The sequence below is a fragment of the Fukomys damarensis genome, unplaced genomic scaffold, assembly GCF_012274545.1.
Source record: "Fukomys damarensis isolate Sample0158 unplaced genomic scaffold, DMR_v1.0_HiC HiC_scaffold_1, whole genome shotgun sequence".
Classification (NCBI taxonomy): domain Eukaryota; kingdom Metazoa; phylum Chordata; class Mammalia; order Rodentia; family Bathyergidae; genus Fukomys; species Fukomys damarensis.
This window is the reverse complement of record NW_022900913.1, coordinates 27,958,995-27,974,322: the sequence shown is the minus strand read 5'-3', so window position 1 is coordinate 27,974,322 and position 15,328 is coordinate 27,958,995. Positions and strand designations below refer to the sequence as shown.

The window sequence follows — 15,328 nt, the reverse complement described above, 5'->3', positions numbered from 1 at the left end:
CAGGAGCCCCCCCAAAAAAACAGGAGTAGCAATCTTATTTGCAGACAAAGTAAATTTCAAAACAAAACTGAATCTAGTATTATTGATGTAGGACAGTACTGTATCATACCTCTATGAATGTAAAATATCTAGTACCTGCTTTATAATACATAGTAGGGACCATGCTTTATCAGAGCTACATTTAATGATATTACTCTAGAATGTTCTCTTTCCAGATGATGATTAAGAGGCTAATAGAAAAAATGGTGCCAGGTACCACAGCAGCAACAGAACTTTGCTGTTTTCTGGATATTATTCTTTTCTTTGTTTTTTTTTTTTTAATGTAATGTGCTGAATGTCTATAATTTTGTTCAGTTGACTGCAGAACCTGGAAAAGCTGTTGCTGCTATCAATGCATACCATGCTGTTTTTTATCACAGTGGCTTTGTAGTATAGTTCCAAGCTGGGAATTGTTATACCTGCTGCCATGTCTCTGTTGTCTAGGATGGCTTTTGCTATTCTAGGTTACTTCTGGTTCCAAATGAATTTTTGGATTCCTTTTTCTAGTTCTGTGAAATATGGTGTTGGAATTTCAATTGGCATTGCATTGAATCTGTATAGCAGTTTTGGTAGTATGGCCATTTTCACTATGTTGATTCTTCCTACCCAGGAGCAGGGGATATCTTTCCATTTTCTTATATCCTCTTTGATCTCTTTTTTTCAGAGTACTGTAGTTTTCAGTGTAGAGGACTTTTGCTTCTTTCATTAGATTGATTCCTAGATACTTCATTTTTTTGGATGCTATTGTAAAAGGAATTATTTCCCTAATTTCTCTCAGTGAGTCTGTTATTTGTGTACAAGAAGGCTATTGACTTTTGAGTGTTGACCTCCTATCCAGCTACTCTGCTAAAAGTGTCAGTTAAGTCTAGAAGTCTTTTGTGGAGTTTTTTGGGTCTTCAGTGTAGAGTATCATATCATCAGCAAATCATGACTGTTTTACTTCTTCCTTTCCTATCTTTATTGCTTTAATTTCTTTCTCTTGTCTAATTGCTGTGGCTAGTGTTTCTAGAACTATATTGAAGAGGAGTGGTGATAGTGGGCATCCTTGTCTTGTTCCTGATTTTAATGTGAAGATTTTCAGTTTTGGGCTGTTTAATATGATGTTGGATGTTGGTTTTTCATAGATAGCCTTTATTAAATTGAGATATAGACCATCTGTTCCAATTTTTGCAGGGTTTTTTATCATGAACGTGCGTTGAATTTTGTCAAATGCTTTTTCTGCATCTATCAAGAGGATCATAAGGTTTTTGTACTTCCCAATTTTTATCTTGATGTGTCATAATACTGCAATGATCACAAAAGCTCAAAGGAACTGGCAGATTAGAAGAACTGACTTCAGTTTTCCTGAGAATTTTTAAATCATGAATTTTATAAGTGAAACATTTTATGTGTTTTGTTTTGTTCTGTTTGTACCACAGATCACACTTGGGCTTTTACACTTGTGAGGCAGATGGTGGAAACACTGAGCCAAATCCCTGGCCCTGAAAGATTATATGTGACTTAAGTCACATAAATAGAAGTGTGAAAACGTTTTCTCTTGTAGTTTTCTTTAGCATGATGAGCAAAATGTGTCTGGTAAGTGTGCAAGTTACCTCCTGATCTTCACTTCTCCCAAACTAGTTCTAGTGCAATGCATCAAGATGTCTGAACAGAATCATCTGTGGCCAGCATCACATTATTCTCCCTCCGTCTCTTTTCCCCACTGAGGATGAGTAACATCTGTCAGTCTTCAAACCAAGGAGCAGCTGAGTGCTAGACTCCTGGGGCTCTGTATATCACAGGAAGAGAAGGTGATTAGGCTTTCTGGACTTAGGAGGCCTTAGTTAGCAACTTTCTTCCTGCCCTTCTGACTAGGCTCCCAATTATTTGTTCTCAGTAGAATAACATCCATCTATTCCTTTATTACTCAAAGGCTCAGGACTAAGAGGAAGAAATTTAAGGAAAACAATTATGGAATTGGAATAATAAGTCACAATAATTTCTCTATCTGGGCTGCTTTTTTGAAATCCTTGAAAGAATGTTTAGAACACCCTGTTGTTTCATGGAAGTCAACAAGTTTAAATTGATCTGCATTCAATATATGAAGCTATATTAATGCATTATTAGTTTTTAATATTCAATTCTTACTAATGATATTTTGTTCATAATCACTGTTCAAATTTAACAGTAAATACTGCTAAATAATTATTTTAAATTAACTTTAAGATGTTAGAATTTTGAATTTGTGTATGTGCCTGCTCAATATACACCTTCAATGTCCCTGGAAACCTAGATTTTATTTCTATTCTCCACTCACTCATCAAAATGAAGAGATCCATTTCTATCATATGGAAGCATTTCACATGTGAGTTATTCTGAGGGAAAAATATATGATTTTCAAAGGCTGTCAAATGAAATATGTATTTCCAAGTGGTACTGGTTGACCAAACCCATCCTAGGACATACTCTAAATCTTTATTAGCCCTTGGTGCCAAATAAGACAATAATGTAGAGAAAGAGCAAGCAGACTTTTCTGATACTATTAGTCCAGAAACCCCACATTTTCTCTAATAAACATATTCAAGTAAAGATTTTAACTGTCTTTAACACAAAAGAATACAGTGATCTTATTTATGGACAAAGAAACACCTTCAATTATAGAGAAATGAATGTGTTCAGTCAAAGGTAATACATTCTTCTGCTATTTTTGCCTGAAAATAAATACTGACACTGCAATTTAAAATTGCTAAGATCACCATATCACATTCTCAAACAATCATCTTTTGAGTCAGCATACAAACAAATAATGACAAGAAAAATGATACAATCTTAAATATTTACAGATGGCAAAACAAAAGTACAGGAAGATACATGCAACAAGGGAGCACATCTTCACCAGGTCTGTACAGGACCATGGAGCTGGAGAGAGTTATGAATCTTTCAGAAAAGAAAAAGCCGTAAGAGCCACTGAGCTCTTAATGGGCACCGGGAGGGAAGCTGATTACAGAAAAAACCATGAGATTCAGCTCTCATGTGTTTCAGTCCCAGGTCTCTGAATACTACCTGTGTGATCTTGGACACATCTTCTCATTCTAGAGCCTTAGTTTTCTCACAAGTGAAAAGGTTTCATAAATTATCTCTTCAAAAATCACATCATAATAAGAGCTGCAGCTTACTAAGCATTATTACAAGCCAGACATTGTGCTAAGCATGTAATATGCAACCTTGATTAATCTTTACAACTCTATGATTCCCATTTCACAGATGAGAAAACCTGGGCCCAGAGGGCTCAAAGGATCTGCCTTATCTCACAGTAAATTAAAAAGGGTTAACCTGGGCCGGGGATTTAGCTCAGTGGTTCTGGCACCTACCTTGCAAGCACAAGGACCTGAGTTCGATCCCCAGTATCAAAAAAAAAAAAAACAAAACAAAACAAAGGGTTAACCTGAATCTATGTCTGTTTTCTCCAAAGTTTAGGCATTTAAAATAAAAAATTCTGGTTCCTAGTAGCTGTGCATTATTCACATAGATTAATATATTTAAATATGTTTTAAGTAGACAAAGTATGATGCCAATAAGTTTTTGTATTATTCCAATGCATAAAAGAAGCATCCTGGGAAATCAACAAGGTCTAACTTTTCACAGCACTTGTTAAGGTCATATTAAATTAAACATTTAAAAAGACAAAAGGGTAAAGACTAGTCATGGCTTGCATAAGAATTTCTATGATAGCTACTGTCTTTAAAAAGGAAGAGAGGGCCAGGGATTTGGCTCCACTGCCTACCTCGCAAGCGCAAGGGCCTGAGTTTGATCCCTGGTACCAATAAATAAATAAATAAAATAAAAAGGAAGAGAAAAGAAGTAAAAGAAAAAAGAAATAATTCAAAGATTACCATTTTAACAATAAAATTTAAAGGAGCATGTTGTAATATCCATTGAAAATGGTCCACTGAAAAACAAAACAGTATTTATGAAATCATATCATCCCTGATCATTTTTAATATAGGTCACATGAACATGATGAGAGGATGAATCCTCTCAAAAAAATAAATGTCATTTTTTCAGCCACCACTATATTTGATCAATAAGGTGATTTTGCCAGATGTCCTGTGTGAAATGATTTAATTAAAATTATCTATTCTTACGAAGCAACAAACTTAACCATAAAAATATCAATAAATAAAGAAAATTATTTTAAAAAATAGAAATAATTTTTCTTTGATTTTTTAAAAAATGAAGATGAAATTAAGTCACTGGCTGCAGTACCCGGTTACCATATATGATACACAAGGCCGCACAGTTTGGAATTAGGGCTGGGATAAGAGCACTTCAACACAGAACTTTCAAGGCTTCGGTCCTGCTTGCAGGAGAGTTACAAAGTCTATCTATGTCTGACACAACCTTTGATACTTTTTTGTACTTGTTCATATTGAATATTTTTTATCTGACCTTGATTTTTCAAAAATAATATGTGTCTATATCTATGTCAATGTGCAAATCAATATGGAAAGAGTTGAAAGTCTTTTTAGCCTACCACGAACTAGTCCCTTGAAATCTGTAAACCAAAGAGGTAGATGAGTCTGAAAAATAGAATGGACTAGACAAAGAACTGAGTGGTCACAGTTGTATTCAGAACAGCTCAGAGAGTTTTTTCTTCTTTCCAATTTTCTAAGGTGAGATGATTCCCATTTTGAAGATGAGTGCTTTCTTTATCAGCTTAAATTTGATTGGAAGAGATTTGACCCTTTTTTGTCTAGCAGGTGTTCTTCATATTTTGAATCTAAATTAAGAAATGTTACATTTCTTAAAGAAGGCAGTTTACAGTTTCATTTTTGGTAAAAATTTAGTGCAATTCTTACAACCACAGAATTAGATTGAAAGAAGCAAGCCCTCCCTTCCCCACACCATTTCTTATACGCAGCTGGTATTTACAGTATACAAAATTGGTAATAACTTTAGCAGAAATGACTGAGGGTCATCCTTGCAGGGGAACCCATTTGTCTTATGTCTCAAAATGTGCTAATGCTTTGTGAGTCCATCTGAAAACTTTCTGCGTGAACTGCTGTTTTTTCTTTGGGTCCAGGTCATTGTACCTTCAAGTCGGTAAAAGGCACTGTATGAAAGAGAATCCAGAGTGTCCCATCATAGTTACTAATGTCACTTTGTGGTCCTACTATTTTCTTATCTAAAGACACTTTTAAAATTATGTTTTTGTTGATAGTTCATTGCTTATTTTGTTCCTGTTTGTATTTTTACAGATTTCCCCCATCTATCCTTGAAATAAGTATAGGATATCTTATGCTTATAATTCATTTGAATGGCATGGATTCTCTTTTTGGGGGGCTATGCTTTACCCTTTCTCAAAACATCTTTAGAATTTTAATATAGTTCAGGAGGTTTGCTTGTTTTTGTTTTTTAAGTAAGACTGTCACTCAGAACCCATGGTCCCCTGTACAGAGATTGAAGTCACTTGCTCTTATTTACCTATTTTTTCTATAAATAATGTCATTTTTCACACTTGAGAATTCAGATATTTTAAATTTTTATGAAGAGTCTTAGAAATACAAGAGCTTTTGATGTAGTTTATGCTTCCATACTTGCAAAACTAAACATTTTAATTAATATTAAATAATCTTATGCAGTGACATTTCTGATGTATAGAAACAGAAAACAAACTTTTGCACCTTTGAGAAAATTGTTCATTGCTTCAGGAAGAATGTATGAATGACTAGTTTCAATACCAATATCAATATCCTTACAACAGTTTCTTTTAGTCATCTGAGTAGCCTTTGACTTTAACTTACATTGAATCCTAATATAGTATTTGGCTTGATTGTGGTAGCAATTAAATTGCCAGGTTACTCAGAACATCTGCAGTTGTAGTCACTAACTTCAAGAATCACCACTGCCATCTTCCTGAATTTGACCTTGTTTGACAAAAGCCTGCTCTTAAGGACCTTTTTTTTTTTAACCTTAATATGTGAACAACTCGCAGAGCTTGAAGAATATAGTTTCTGAGTCAGTAGGACTAGGGCCCCAACCTTATTTCCTCTGTTTTAGTCTGTTCCTCTGATTCATTTTCTCCACAGCAGGCAGAATGGTCTTCTTTTTTAAAAATGTATATTAGAGTAAATACTCCCTCATTGGTTTCTCATTTTTCTTGATAAAATGAAACTTGGCAGAACTTTCAAGTCCTTACAAATCTCCAGCTTCATCTTTGGCCCTATTTCTAGCACTTGTCCTCTCCTTTGTTGGAGGACCAGTCACACTGGACCCTACCACTGTTGGAATCTACCAAGCTCCATCCTTCCTCAGAGACATTTCTTTTGCTTCTCCCTCTGGTTGGGATGCCTTTCTGCTCATGACTGCCTGGCTCATTCTACTCACTCTACAATCCTAAATATCACTACTCCTGGGAATACTACCATGACCCCCAAACTAGACATGTATCCCTGCTTGTCACTTGCTGAGAACCTGGTACTTCTCTTTTGTAACCCCTTTCCCAGATGGATTTAAATAATTTTGTAATTAATAGTTTTGTTTTGTTTCCACTCTGCAGTAACAGTGGGATGAAGCCAGAGATATGACTCTTTTCTTTATAGCTTTCTTCATAATACCTTAAAAATGTCTTGTACATAGTGGTTACCCTTCAATAAATATCTGTTGAACAAATTGATCAATAGCATCATTAGAAAGAAAACAGGCTAAATTTAAAAATACTATTTTGAGAACTTTTTAAAATTTTCAAATTCTGCTAATGGGTCAGCTAAGAAGTCTGCTATGGATCCACAGGTTTAAAAATATTTGTTTTGACTCTTCTTTGGAGCCAAGAGAATTGCTAAGAAGGGGACAGAATCTGGGTTAAAGAGGAAGTATGGAAATATTCTGCTTTCTAACCGGGCAATGTGTTGAGAAGGGTCGAGAGAATATGGCTGCACTGACATTAATATTCCTTCAATTAGACCATGTAATACTACACCCTAGCACAGCATGTGCACGCGCGTGCACACACACACACACACACACACACATGCTCAGTAGATGTTCGTTAAATTAACAAAACTGTGGTCTTCTTAGATTACTATATACACCATCCAGGCTACAAGCAGCCTTAATGATTTCTCCCTTAATGCGGCCACTGAAGGTCATTTCTGTATATTTTAGTTCTATGTTTTGACAGAACAAAAGTCAACATAGTATTTGTCCTTACGATTTTGAGTGACTATCTTAAGCCAAGTTCATTAAAACTTCATTAATAATTCCAATTCAGAAATAATACATTACACATTCACAGAATCTATTTCCTATATAAGCATGTTTACTGGTTTTCGTTCTACTCCACTAGGAATCTCATTGCTTAAATCTAATGTAATTGCTAGAGAAGGAGTTAGTTCTGAGAAAGAACAGAGAATTATTCATATGGGTGGGAATGCCAATATGTAATTGGGAATTTTTTAATGAGGCTTACAGGCTCCAAAAGCAGATAGCACAAGAAGCACTTGAGTAAGAACTGAGCAGCTTATTTATTTCACTGAACTGGAAGAAGGTACTCAAGTTCATATGATTCCTAGAGAGTCACAGAGGGTGATCTGGAAGAGTTTATAACACTTGTTTATAGAATAAGATTGTAGGGAAAGGGGAAACTTCTTTCTGTGTATGACGGATGTAATTTTCTGGTGGTTTCTAGAAAGTCCTCAGCTAGAGCTTTATTTATTTTTCTCATGGTTGGCAAATTACCTCCAAGAATGTCAAAATAACATGTTGGCAGTGGTTGCTATGATGAGAAAAGCTACGAGGTTGTATTTGGACTCATTAAGAATCTGTGTGTTGTCATCATTTAGTGAGGTCAGGTATGAGTTTTAGGATTGGAATCAGGGGTTGGGAATGTCGCTCAATGGAAGAGTACTGGCCTATTATGTATAAGACACTGGGCTCAATCTCCAGCAGTGCAAAAACAAACAAACAAACCAAAAATACCCCTTACTGTATATGGAATGGTGGACTAGTGGTGTGTCAAATATTCATTTTTCTATCTTTAAGGCTTTTCTTTGTCATATTAAAGTCTAAGTATTTACAATCTAAAAATCTCATTTAATCTTCACATAAACTCTATTAAAGTACTGTTACATGTTTTATTTGTGTTCAGATTAAATCAAAGTACAGACATATTAAGTTTCCCAAAATTTTTGGACAATAATGATAGAACTTACTCTTGAACACATCTTGAGCTTGAGTTTTAACCCCCATATAATATTCCCTAAGAATTGTAGAATGCTGATATTTAAAGATGTTATATTTACAATAAAATTAATGAATTTCTGCCTAGTATCTTAACTATAATAGGAAAATACAAAATATTAGTAAGATTGGAAGGACTGAAAGTAACTGAGAGGTTAAAATAGATCCCTAAAAATTAGCATTAAAAAAAAAAGACAAACTGTTTTCTCCTGCTTGTTCTTCATATTGAAAGTGGAAACTACCACCTGCTACCCTGGTGCCAAGAAGGATTCAAATTCCTGGGCACCTCTGGTGAGCCAAAACCTGGCTAAATCCAAGTCAGCACACTTCCTGGCTCTTATTCTACCCCATATCTAAACTGGAGTAGTCCTGTACCTTCAAGAGGGGTCAAACACAGTTTAGCTAAACTGTGAATAAACTCATTTTTCCATTTCTATGGGCTTTTCTCCTACTACTGATGGTGGGCAAACAATGAATCCAGATAGTCTGGGTCCAGATTGAGGTCTTTGACCAAGCCATACGGCATTATGAAGAAAAACTTTGTGTACTTTACAACATTGTGTTAAGATAGAGACATGGCAGCAGGTATAACAATTCCCAATTTGAAGCTATACTACAAAGCTACTTGATAAAAACAGCATGGTACTGGCAAAGAAACAGGCCTGGGATCAGTAGAACAGATTGGAAGATACAAAAACAATTCCCAATATACTCAGGTACCTCATCTTTGACAAAGGAGCCAACCATCCTCAGTGGAGGCGAGATAGTCTCTTTAATAAATGGTGTTGGAAAAACTGGATTTCAACCTGTCAAAGATTAAAATTAGACCCTTATCTTTCACCATGCACTTAACTAAAATTTAAGTAGATTAAGGATCTAAATATTAAAAAAAAATTAACTTGCTGGAAGATAAGTTAGGCCGAACTCTTGAAGACATTGGCATAGGAAAAGACTTTATGAACAAATCCTCAGTAGCACAGAACTAGAACAAAGAATCAACAACTGGAATCTCATCTTATTAAAAAGTAGGGCTGGGGATTTAGCTCATCAGTTCTGCTGCCTACCTTGCAAGAATAAAAAAAAGCTTCTGCACTGCAAAAGAAACCATCAACAGAACTAAAAGACAACCTACAATGTGGGAAAATATTTTTACCAGCTGCTCCTCAGACAAAGGACTCTTCTCTAGACTATATAAAGAACTCAAAACAATCAGCCCACTCAAATATAAAGACCCAATTCATAAGTGGACATCTGAAATGAACAGACATTTCTCAGACAAAAAAGTAAAAGCAGCAAGTAAATATATGAAAAAATGTTCCACATCACTGGTTATTCGAGAGATGCAGATGAAAACAACACTGAGATTCCACCTCACCCCACAAAGAATGGCTGCTATCAAGAAATCAAAGAATAACAAATGTTGGCGGGGTTGTGGGAGAAAGGAACCCTTCTCCATTGTTGGTGGGAGTGCAGACTGGTGTAACCACTATGGAAATCAATATGGCAATACATCAAAGAGCTGGGACTAGAGGTTCCATTTGACCCAGCCATCCCTCTGCTGGGTATCTTTCCAAAAGAATTAAAAGAATTATATCTCAATGATATATGGGCACCTATGTTTATAGCAGCGCAGTTTGCAATAACTAAAACTTGGAAACAGCCCATTTGCCCATCAGTCGGAAACTGGATAAAGAAGATGTGGTTTTTCTATAAAATGGAATACTACTCAGCCATAAAGAATGAGAAATTAGATTCATTCATAGGAAAATGTATACATGTTGAGGATATACTAGTAAGTGAAATAAATAAGTCACACTTGTAAATACTGAGTAGTTTCTCTGGCGTGAAAAACTATAATAGTACATAAGATCCTAATGAGATAATTGACAGTGTGAAATAGGAAGAAAATGGCTAAAGGTGTAGGGAAAGTAGAAAGGGTAGGGGAAAGGTAATAAGGGAAAAGAAAAAATATGAGAAAATGATAAAATGGAAATAAAATGTTTGTAAATGGGGAAGGTAGGAGGGGGTGAAGGGAGGGTAGGGACAAGGGGGAAAAATGAGAACCAAGACCTGTCATATGAAGGTACAAGATTCCAATGATGAATGCAACTGTATTGTATACCTAAAATGTACCAATAAACTCAATGAGAAATAAAGAAAGAAATAGATCCTTAATGTAAATATATACTGCAAATATAGTTTAGAAATGACTACTCTACTGAAGGAATGTGAATTCATTTGGATTACTTTATGGATGGGAGGTAGCATATCTATGCCATTATAGCTTATGATACAACCCCAAGTAGAACTACACCCAGCTGAGATTTTTTACTCATTGAAACATTTTATTCCTAAAGTAATGATGTTAGTGGCTATATCTTGGTGAAGTTCTAAATGCAGGCATTTTTGTTTTCCTTAGACAGCTGAAGTGTGTTCTTCTAATGAGATTACCTATTTATGGAAGCATACCAGTATCATTTACCTCAATATTACTCCTGTCATTAATTGCTAAATTTTTAATAAATATATAATTTAATGGTATCCATATAAAGTAGTTAGGATTTTACCCAGAGGGAAAGAAAATACAAAAGGAAAGTTCTTCAAATATTTGTAGAGATGCCAGTGTACATTTTGATTTCTTGCCTGTTCTTTAACTTTTTATAGAAAAATCTGTCATTGCTCAGCCAACATTTATTTTTGAAAAGGGAGAACAAACTTTTAAGGTAAGGTCAAACTGCTTTTCTTTGCTTTTAGCTTGTTTTCTTTGATTTCACCTTGACAAAGAAAATTATATTTCAAGAAGCTGGCTCTACTAAGGTATGCCTGCTGGCTAGGTTTAGCCTGTTGTTCGTCATTATCAAAGCAGAGCCTCCACATCGTTAATTGTGCTAGCACTTACAGAGGTCATTTTGGCTGAAATGCGAAGTCGGAGACCTGGTCTGGAAGCTATCAATAACATGCTTCTTTTATTAAAAGATCATATTTATTTGGAGTGACTTGAAAAGGGGAGGGGGCTGAAAGAGAGTAGGAAGGATAAGCTTCCTCATGGATCCCCACCAGTGACCTAGCCTAAAATTGGCTATAAAATAAACTCTAAATTGTGACATTTGTTTAAAAGAGATCTTATGGACTCTGTTTGCTTTTTGAGCATCACACAGAAATGATCTTTGTAAGATACACAAAATTAACAGCATTATCATATAAACTTGTTATTGTTATCTTGGTATTCATTCTTGCTTATGTTGATCATTTACCTCAGTACCCACAAAACAAACCAAAACAAAGGAAAACTCAACCTCTAAATCTTGTTAAACAAAAAGCAGATTCTAACTCCAGAGTAGCCACTTCAGAATCTTGGCAGTGGATGGCTCCAAAATCTGCATTTTAAATACAGTTCCACAAGTGACTCTATAGTGACTGAAATACAAAAGTACTGTACTTGATTTGTTTGTATTTGACTACATGCCTGGTGAATAAAGATGAGTTGTTTTGTCCAGGCAAGGCTGAATAGCTCTGGTTTTTGAAAACTGTGTTATAAAGTGGCAGGTGGAAGTCTGATGCGAAACCAGCAAATGCCCAACTCTCACTGGCAGCTTTGTGTCCTTTCAGAGACCTGTGGAAGATATCCTTCACGAAGCAGAACATGGTAATGAGTCACAGTCTGTACTGCAACTTCAGTCTTTATACGAAGAAAAACAAGCAGGCACTAGCGTTTTGGCATGTGGCAGACTCTGTAAAACTAGATGTGTTTCTTTTTTTTATATGTGCATATAGATTGGCCTTTGTTTTGAAAGATGACATGCAGGTCCTCGAAAATGCTGTTGCAAATGAGTAAAAGTCCACAATTCTCCACTGTTTGTCTCTTAACGGCCCCAAAATATTTTCTGTAGATCCTAAGAATTTTCTGCTGAAGCCATTCATTTCTGACTGTTTTATACTAATATGACTATAGGTTTATAACTGGCAACCTATCAACCCTAGTATTTAAAACCGAGCTTCAAAGGTTAACATGTTGCAAATGGTGACCTATGTAGACAAAAGGAAGTCCTATTTATCCTATTATACCATAGGCTGAGGATAATTCTTGCAAGTGATTTTACCTCTTCCCTTGAATTTCTTGCAGAATGTAATGGTTTCTCAAGAAAACGTGTGCGATCTTCATCTTTTACTCTTCATCATACAGATTCTGGGTTCCGCCGAGGTAGGTCTAACCCTGACTGTTGGTTGTTCATTGCTGTGTTTATTCTGAATGTGAAATTACTAAGAAATTTTCTGAAAGGGTACTGTCCAAAGCTACCCAATGGACAATGTTTATGTTTTAATATGAAAATAAGCTATAATGTGGATTGTATAGTGAGTCTGTATTTAAGAATTCAATTTATCAGCATTGAAAAAAGAGTACTGAAAGGACATAAGCCACAATGTTGACAGTCGTTATTTTAGGTGTGGTAACAGAATTCCAATTGCTTTGCTTCCCTCTTTCCCCTGGCTTTATATTTTGTTGTGTTTCCAATGTTTCCATATTGAGCATGTATTAGCTCAATTGGGGGAAATGGCCATTTAAAAAGATACCATCTATTTAAATAAATTAATAGCTATTCTTTAAAAATAACTTTTTCATATACTGTATTGTGAGTCAGTAACTTAGTTTGTCTCTCATCTCTATCAAAGCATTTTACTGTTACCCTGAGGAATTGGTTGCATTCCCTTCAGCCTTATAGTACAACTATTCGTATGTATGTCTATCTCTATTGTGATTTCCTTGAGGACATCTTCATGCCTGATAGAGTGTCATACATGGTGAGGAAAGGAGAAATATTTAGTGAATGGAAAGGAAATTATTTTATAATCTTCACCAGAGGCACTTTTCATTCATTTTTCTTGGTAAAAAATAAGGATTTTTCTAAATTGGTGATCTAGAGTTTTTCCCAAACAGCAAAAACGCAAATCAAAAGAAACACTCCCATCACTTCCTTATTAATTCGAGTTTGCAATCTGGTTTTAGTGTCAGCCTTGTCTCAGAAGCGCCTGAGATCCTCGTCCTTCACTGACCTCCCAACCTTTCCCCCTTCTGGGCCAGGTAATAAGGAAAGAGTTTGTAGAACCTCAAGCCTGACACTCTGCTTTTCAAAATCATACATATAAATAATAAGTTTATGTTCTCAGGTTGTCATAAAATGTTAATATTAGCAACAAATCAAATGGAGGCTTTGGCAAAGTATGTGGGGAACTATATTTGATGAATATTAACTACAAATCCAGATAGTACATGTTTTGTTTTGTTGAGAGAAAGTTTGAGCTTGACTTTTTCAGGATTTCATATTTATGAAAACATTATTTTATATGACAGGACTATAAAATTAAAGCAACTTATTTTATTTATAGTTCATTATATAGATTATATAGTACTTGAAATATATATCCATGCCTTAGACTTATATTTTAAGGTCTAGAATGTGATTCCTTTAGAGATTTTCACTAATTAAGACACTACTTCTCTTTATTTGGAATTTATAATGTTTTAAAGTAAAACTATTAATCACACAAAAAATTAGAAATGACTGGCACTTTCTTCTTATTAAAGATAATTTTAATTCTTGTTTTGGTTTCTACTAAACTACAAAATGCTTTTCCCAAATTAAATTTGCTACTAAAAAATCAAACTATTCACTTCTTTTTAACCATTCCTCCTCTACCCTACCTGGGAACTAGAATTTGCAAATGAATGGAGCCATATTCTTAATTAATAAGTACAGGCATAAGTGAACAACCTTATGCCAGGCACTTTTTCAGATACTTCAGATTCCTTCCTCGTCAATAGCCCCCTTCTAAACCTACTAGCAAGCCATAGACATTAGGAAAAATAGCTTAATCGTAGAAGAAAAATGTTGTTTTATTGTATTTGTGCATAAAGCAAAGTGATGGCTTCAAGTTATCGATAGAGCTGCTTCAATTCGTTTCAGTTCATTTTCTAAAACCAGACACACAAAAAGAGAATAAAGGAACAATGACATCAGTAAGCACTATTACATTTTAGGTAGTGCAGAATGTTGATGGAAATGAGAAAAACAGTATCATTTTATATGGATTATTTATTTTTGGTTTTCATTGATAAAGATCAGAAAGTCATTAAATTAAATTTTAATTTGAGAAAGCTATCTCAACATTTGTAGTATATTATAATACTTTGAAGAAGCAATTCTTATTCTTTTGTCATCTCCATTAGCCAGTTGCTGTTTCTGTAATTTGTAGAAATGTATAGAAATTTTATGCTTGCAGCCACCCCCACTCTTATCCCACCAACATACTTACAGAAAAACAATTTAGTGTAATGATTGTCTTTACTTTTTCTTTCAGGTATAGTCATTAAAGGGCAGAATTTGCTAATAGTTTTACAACATTCTATAAAAGTTTTGCATTAATGCACACAGGTGCATTACCAATTCAGATTTTGTAGTCTGCAGTTTCTTATAGCATATTAGTTCATGATTGTAAAGAAGACTACTTTTTCTCTCTGTGACTTAATTTTCATTTAGATTTCTGAGAGTAAACAGTATAATGTAGCAAAAATCTGGAAGTCCCACTTTTACCCGAAGCAACCCAGTAGGGGGCACTCCTTTTACTGTTAATGCCAATAGTGACATCTACTGGTGAGTTCAAAACAGTACTTTTTAACCTCCACTAAATTAGAAATTAACACTCACTGATTTAAATTTTTTTTCTTGCAGTAAAAAAAACCAATGTTTTTATGACATCAACTCTCATACAGAAGAATGTTGATATGAACAGTGCAGAACAAGGTATGTAGCTTCTTTTTCAAGAACCTCAGAAATTTTGCATTTTAATCTGCATATATGTATGTTTTGGTTATATGGAGGTAGGGCAGAATGATATAACATGAATGATAAAAACATTTATAAGCCAGGATCTGTGGTCAAAATAAAAACTTAAAGGGAAAAAGCTAGACAGGGAGGGAGTGGTTGGCAATTTGATTAGATGTCCCTCATTTAATCATGATCCTAGAAAATAGCATGATATTAGTCTAAAGTAGGGAGAAAAGATCATTGTACTA

The 15,328-nt window shown here is 34.8% G+C and overlaps 1 protein-coding gene across 4 annotated transcripts in view; it reads left to right on the top strand.

The window, feature by feature from the left end:
* Ranbp3l (RAN binding protein 3 like) overlaps positions 1-15,328 on the top strand; it is a 46,697-nt gene that overhangs the window by 15,168 nt on the left and 16,201 nt on the right. For 3 of the 4 annotated variants that reach the window (XM_010605477.3, XM_010605476.3, XM_010605474.3), the window contains 5 exons: positions 10,921-10,979; positions 11,866-11,902; positions 12,380-12,457; positions 13,262-13,336; positions 14,985-15,056. In XM_010605477.3, the coding sequence (XP_010603779.1) occupies positions 10,921-10,979; positions 11,866-11,902; positions 12,380-12,457; positions 13,262-13,336; positions 14,985-15,056 (321 nt within the window). The remainder of the gene's footprint in view (positions 1-10,920; positions 10,980-11,865; positions 11,903-12,379; positions 12,458-13,261; positions 13,337-14,984; positions 15,057-15,328) is intronic. The other variant, XM_010605478.3, reaches the window with a different exon arrangement.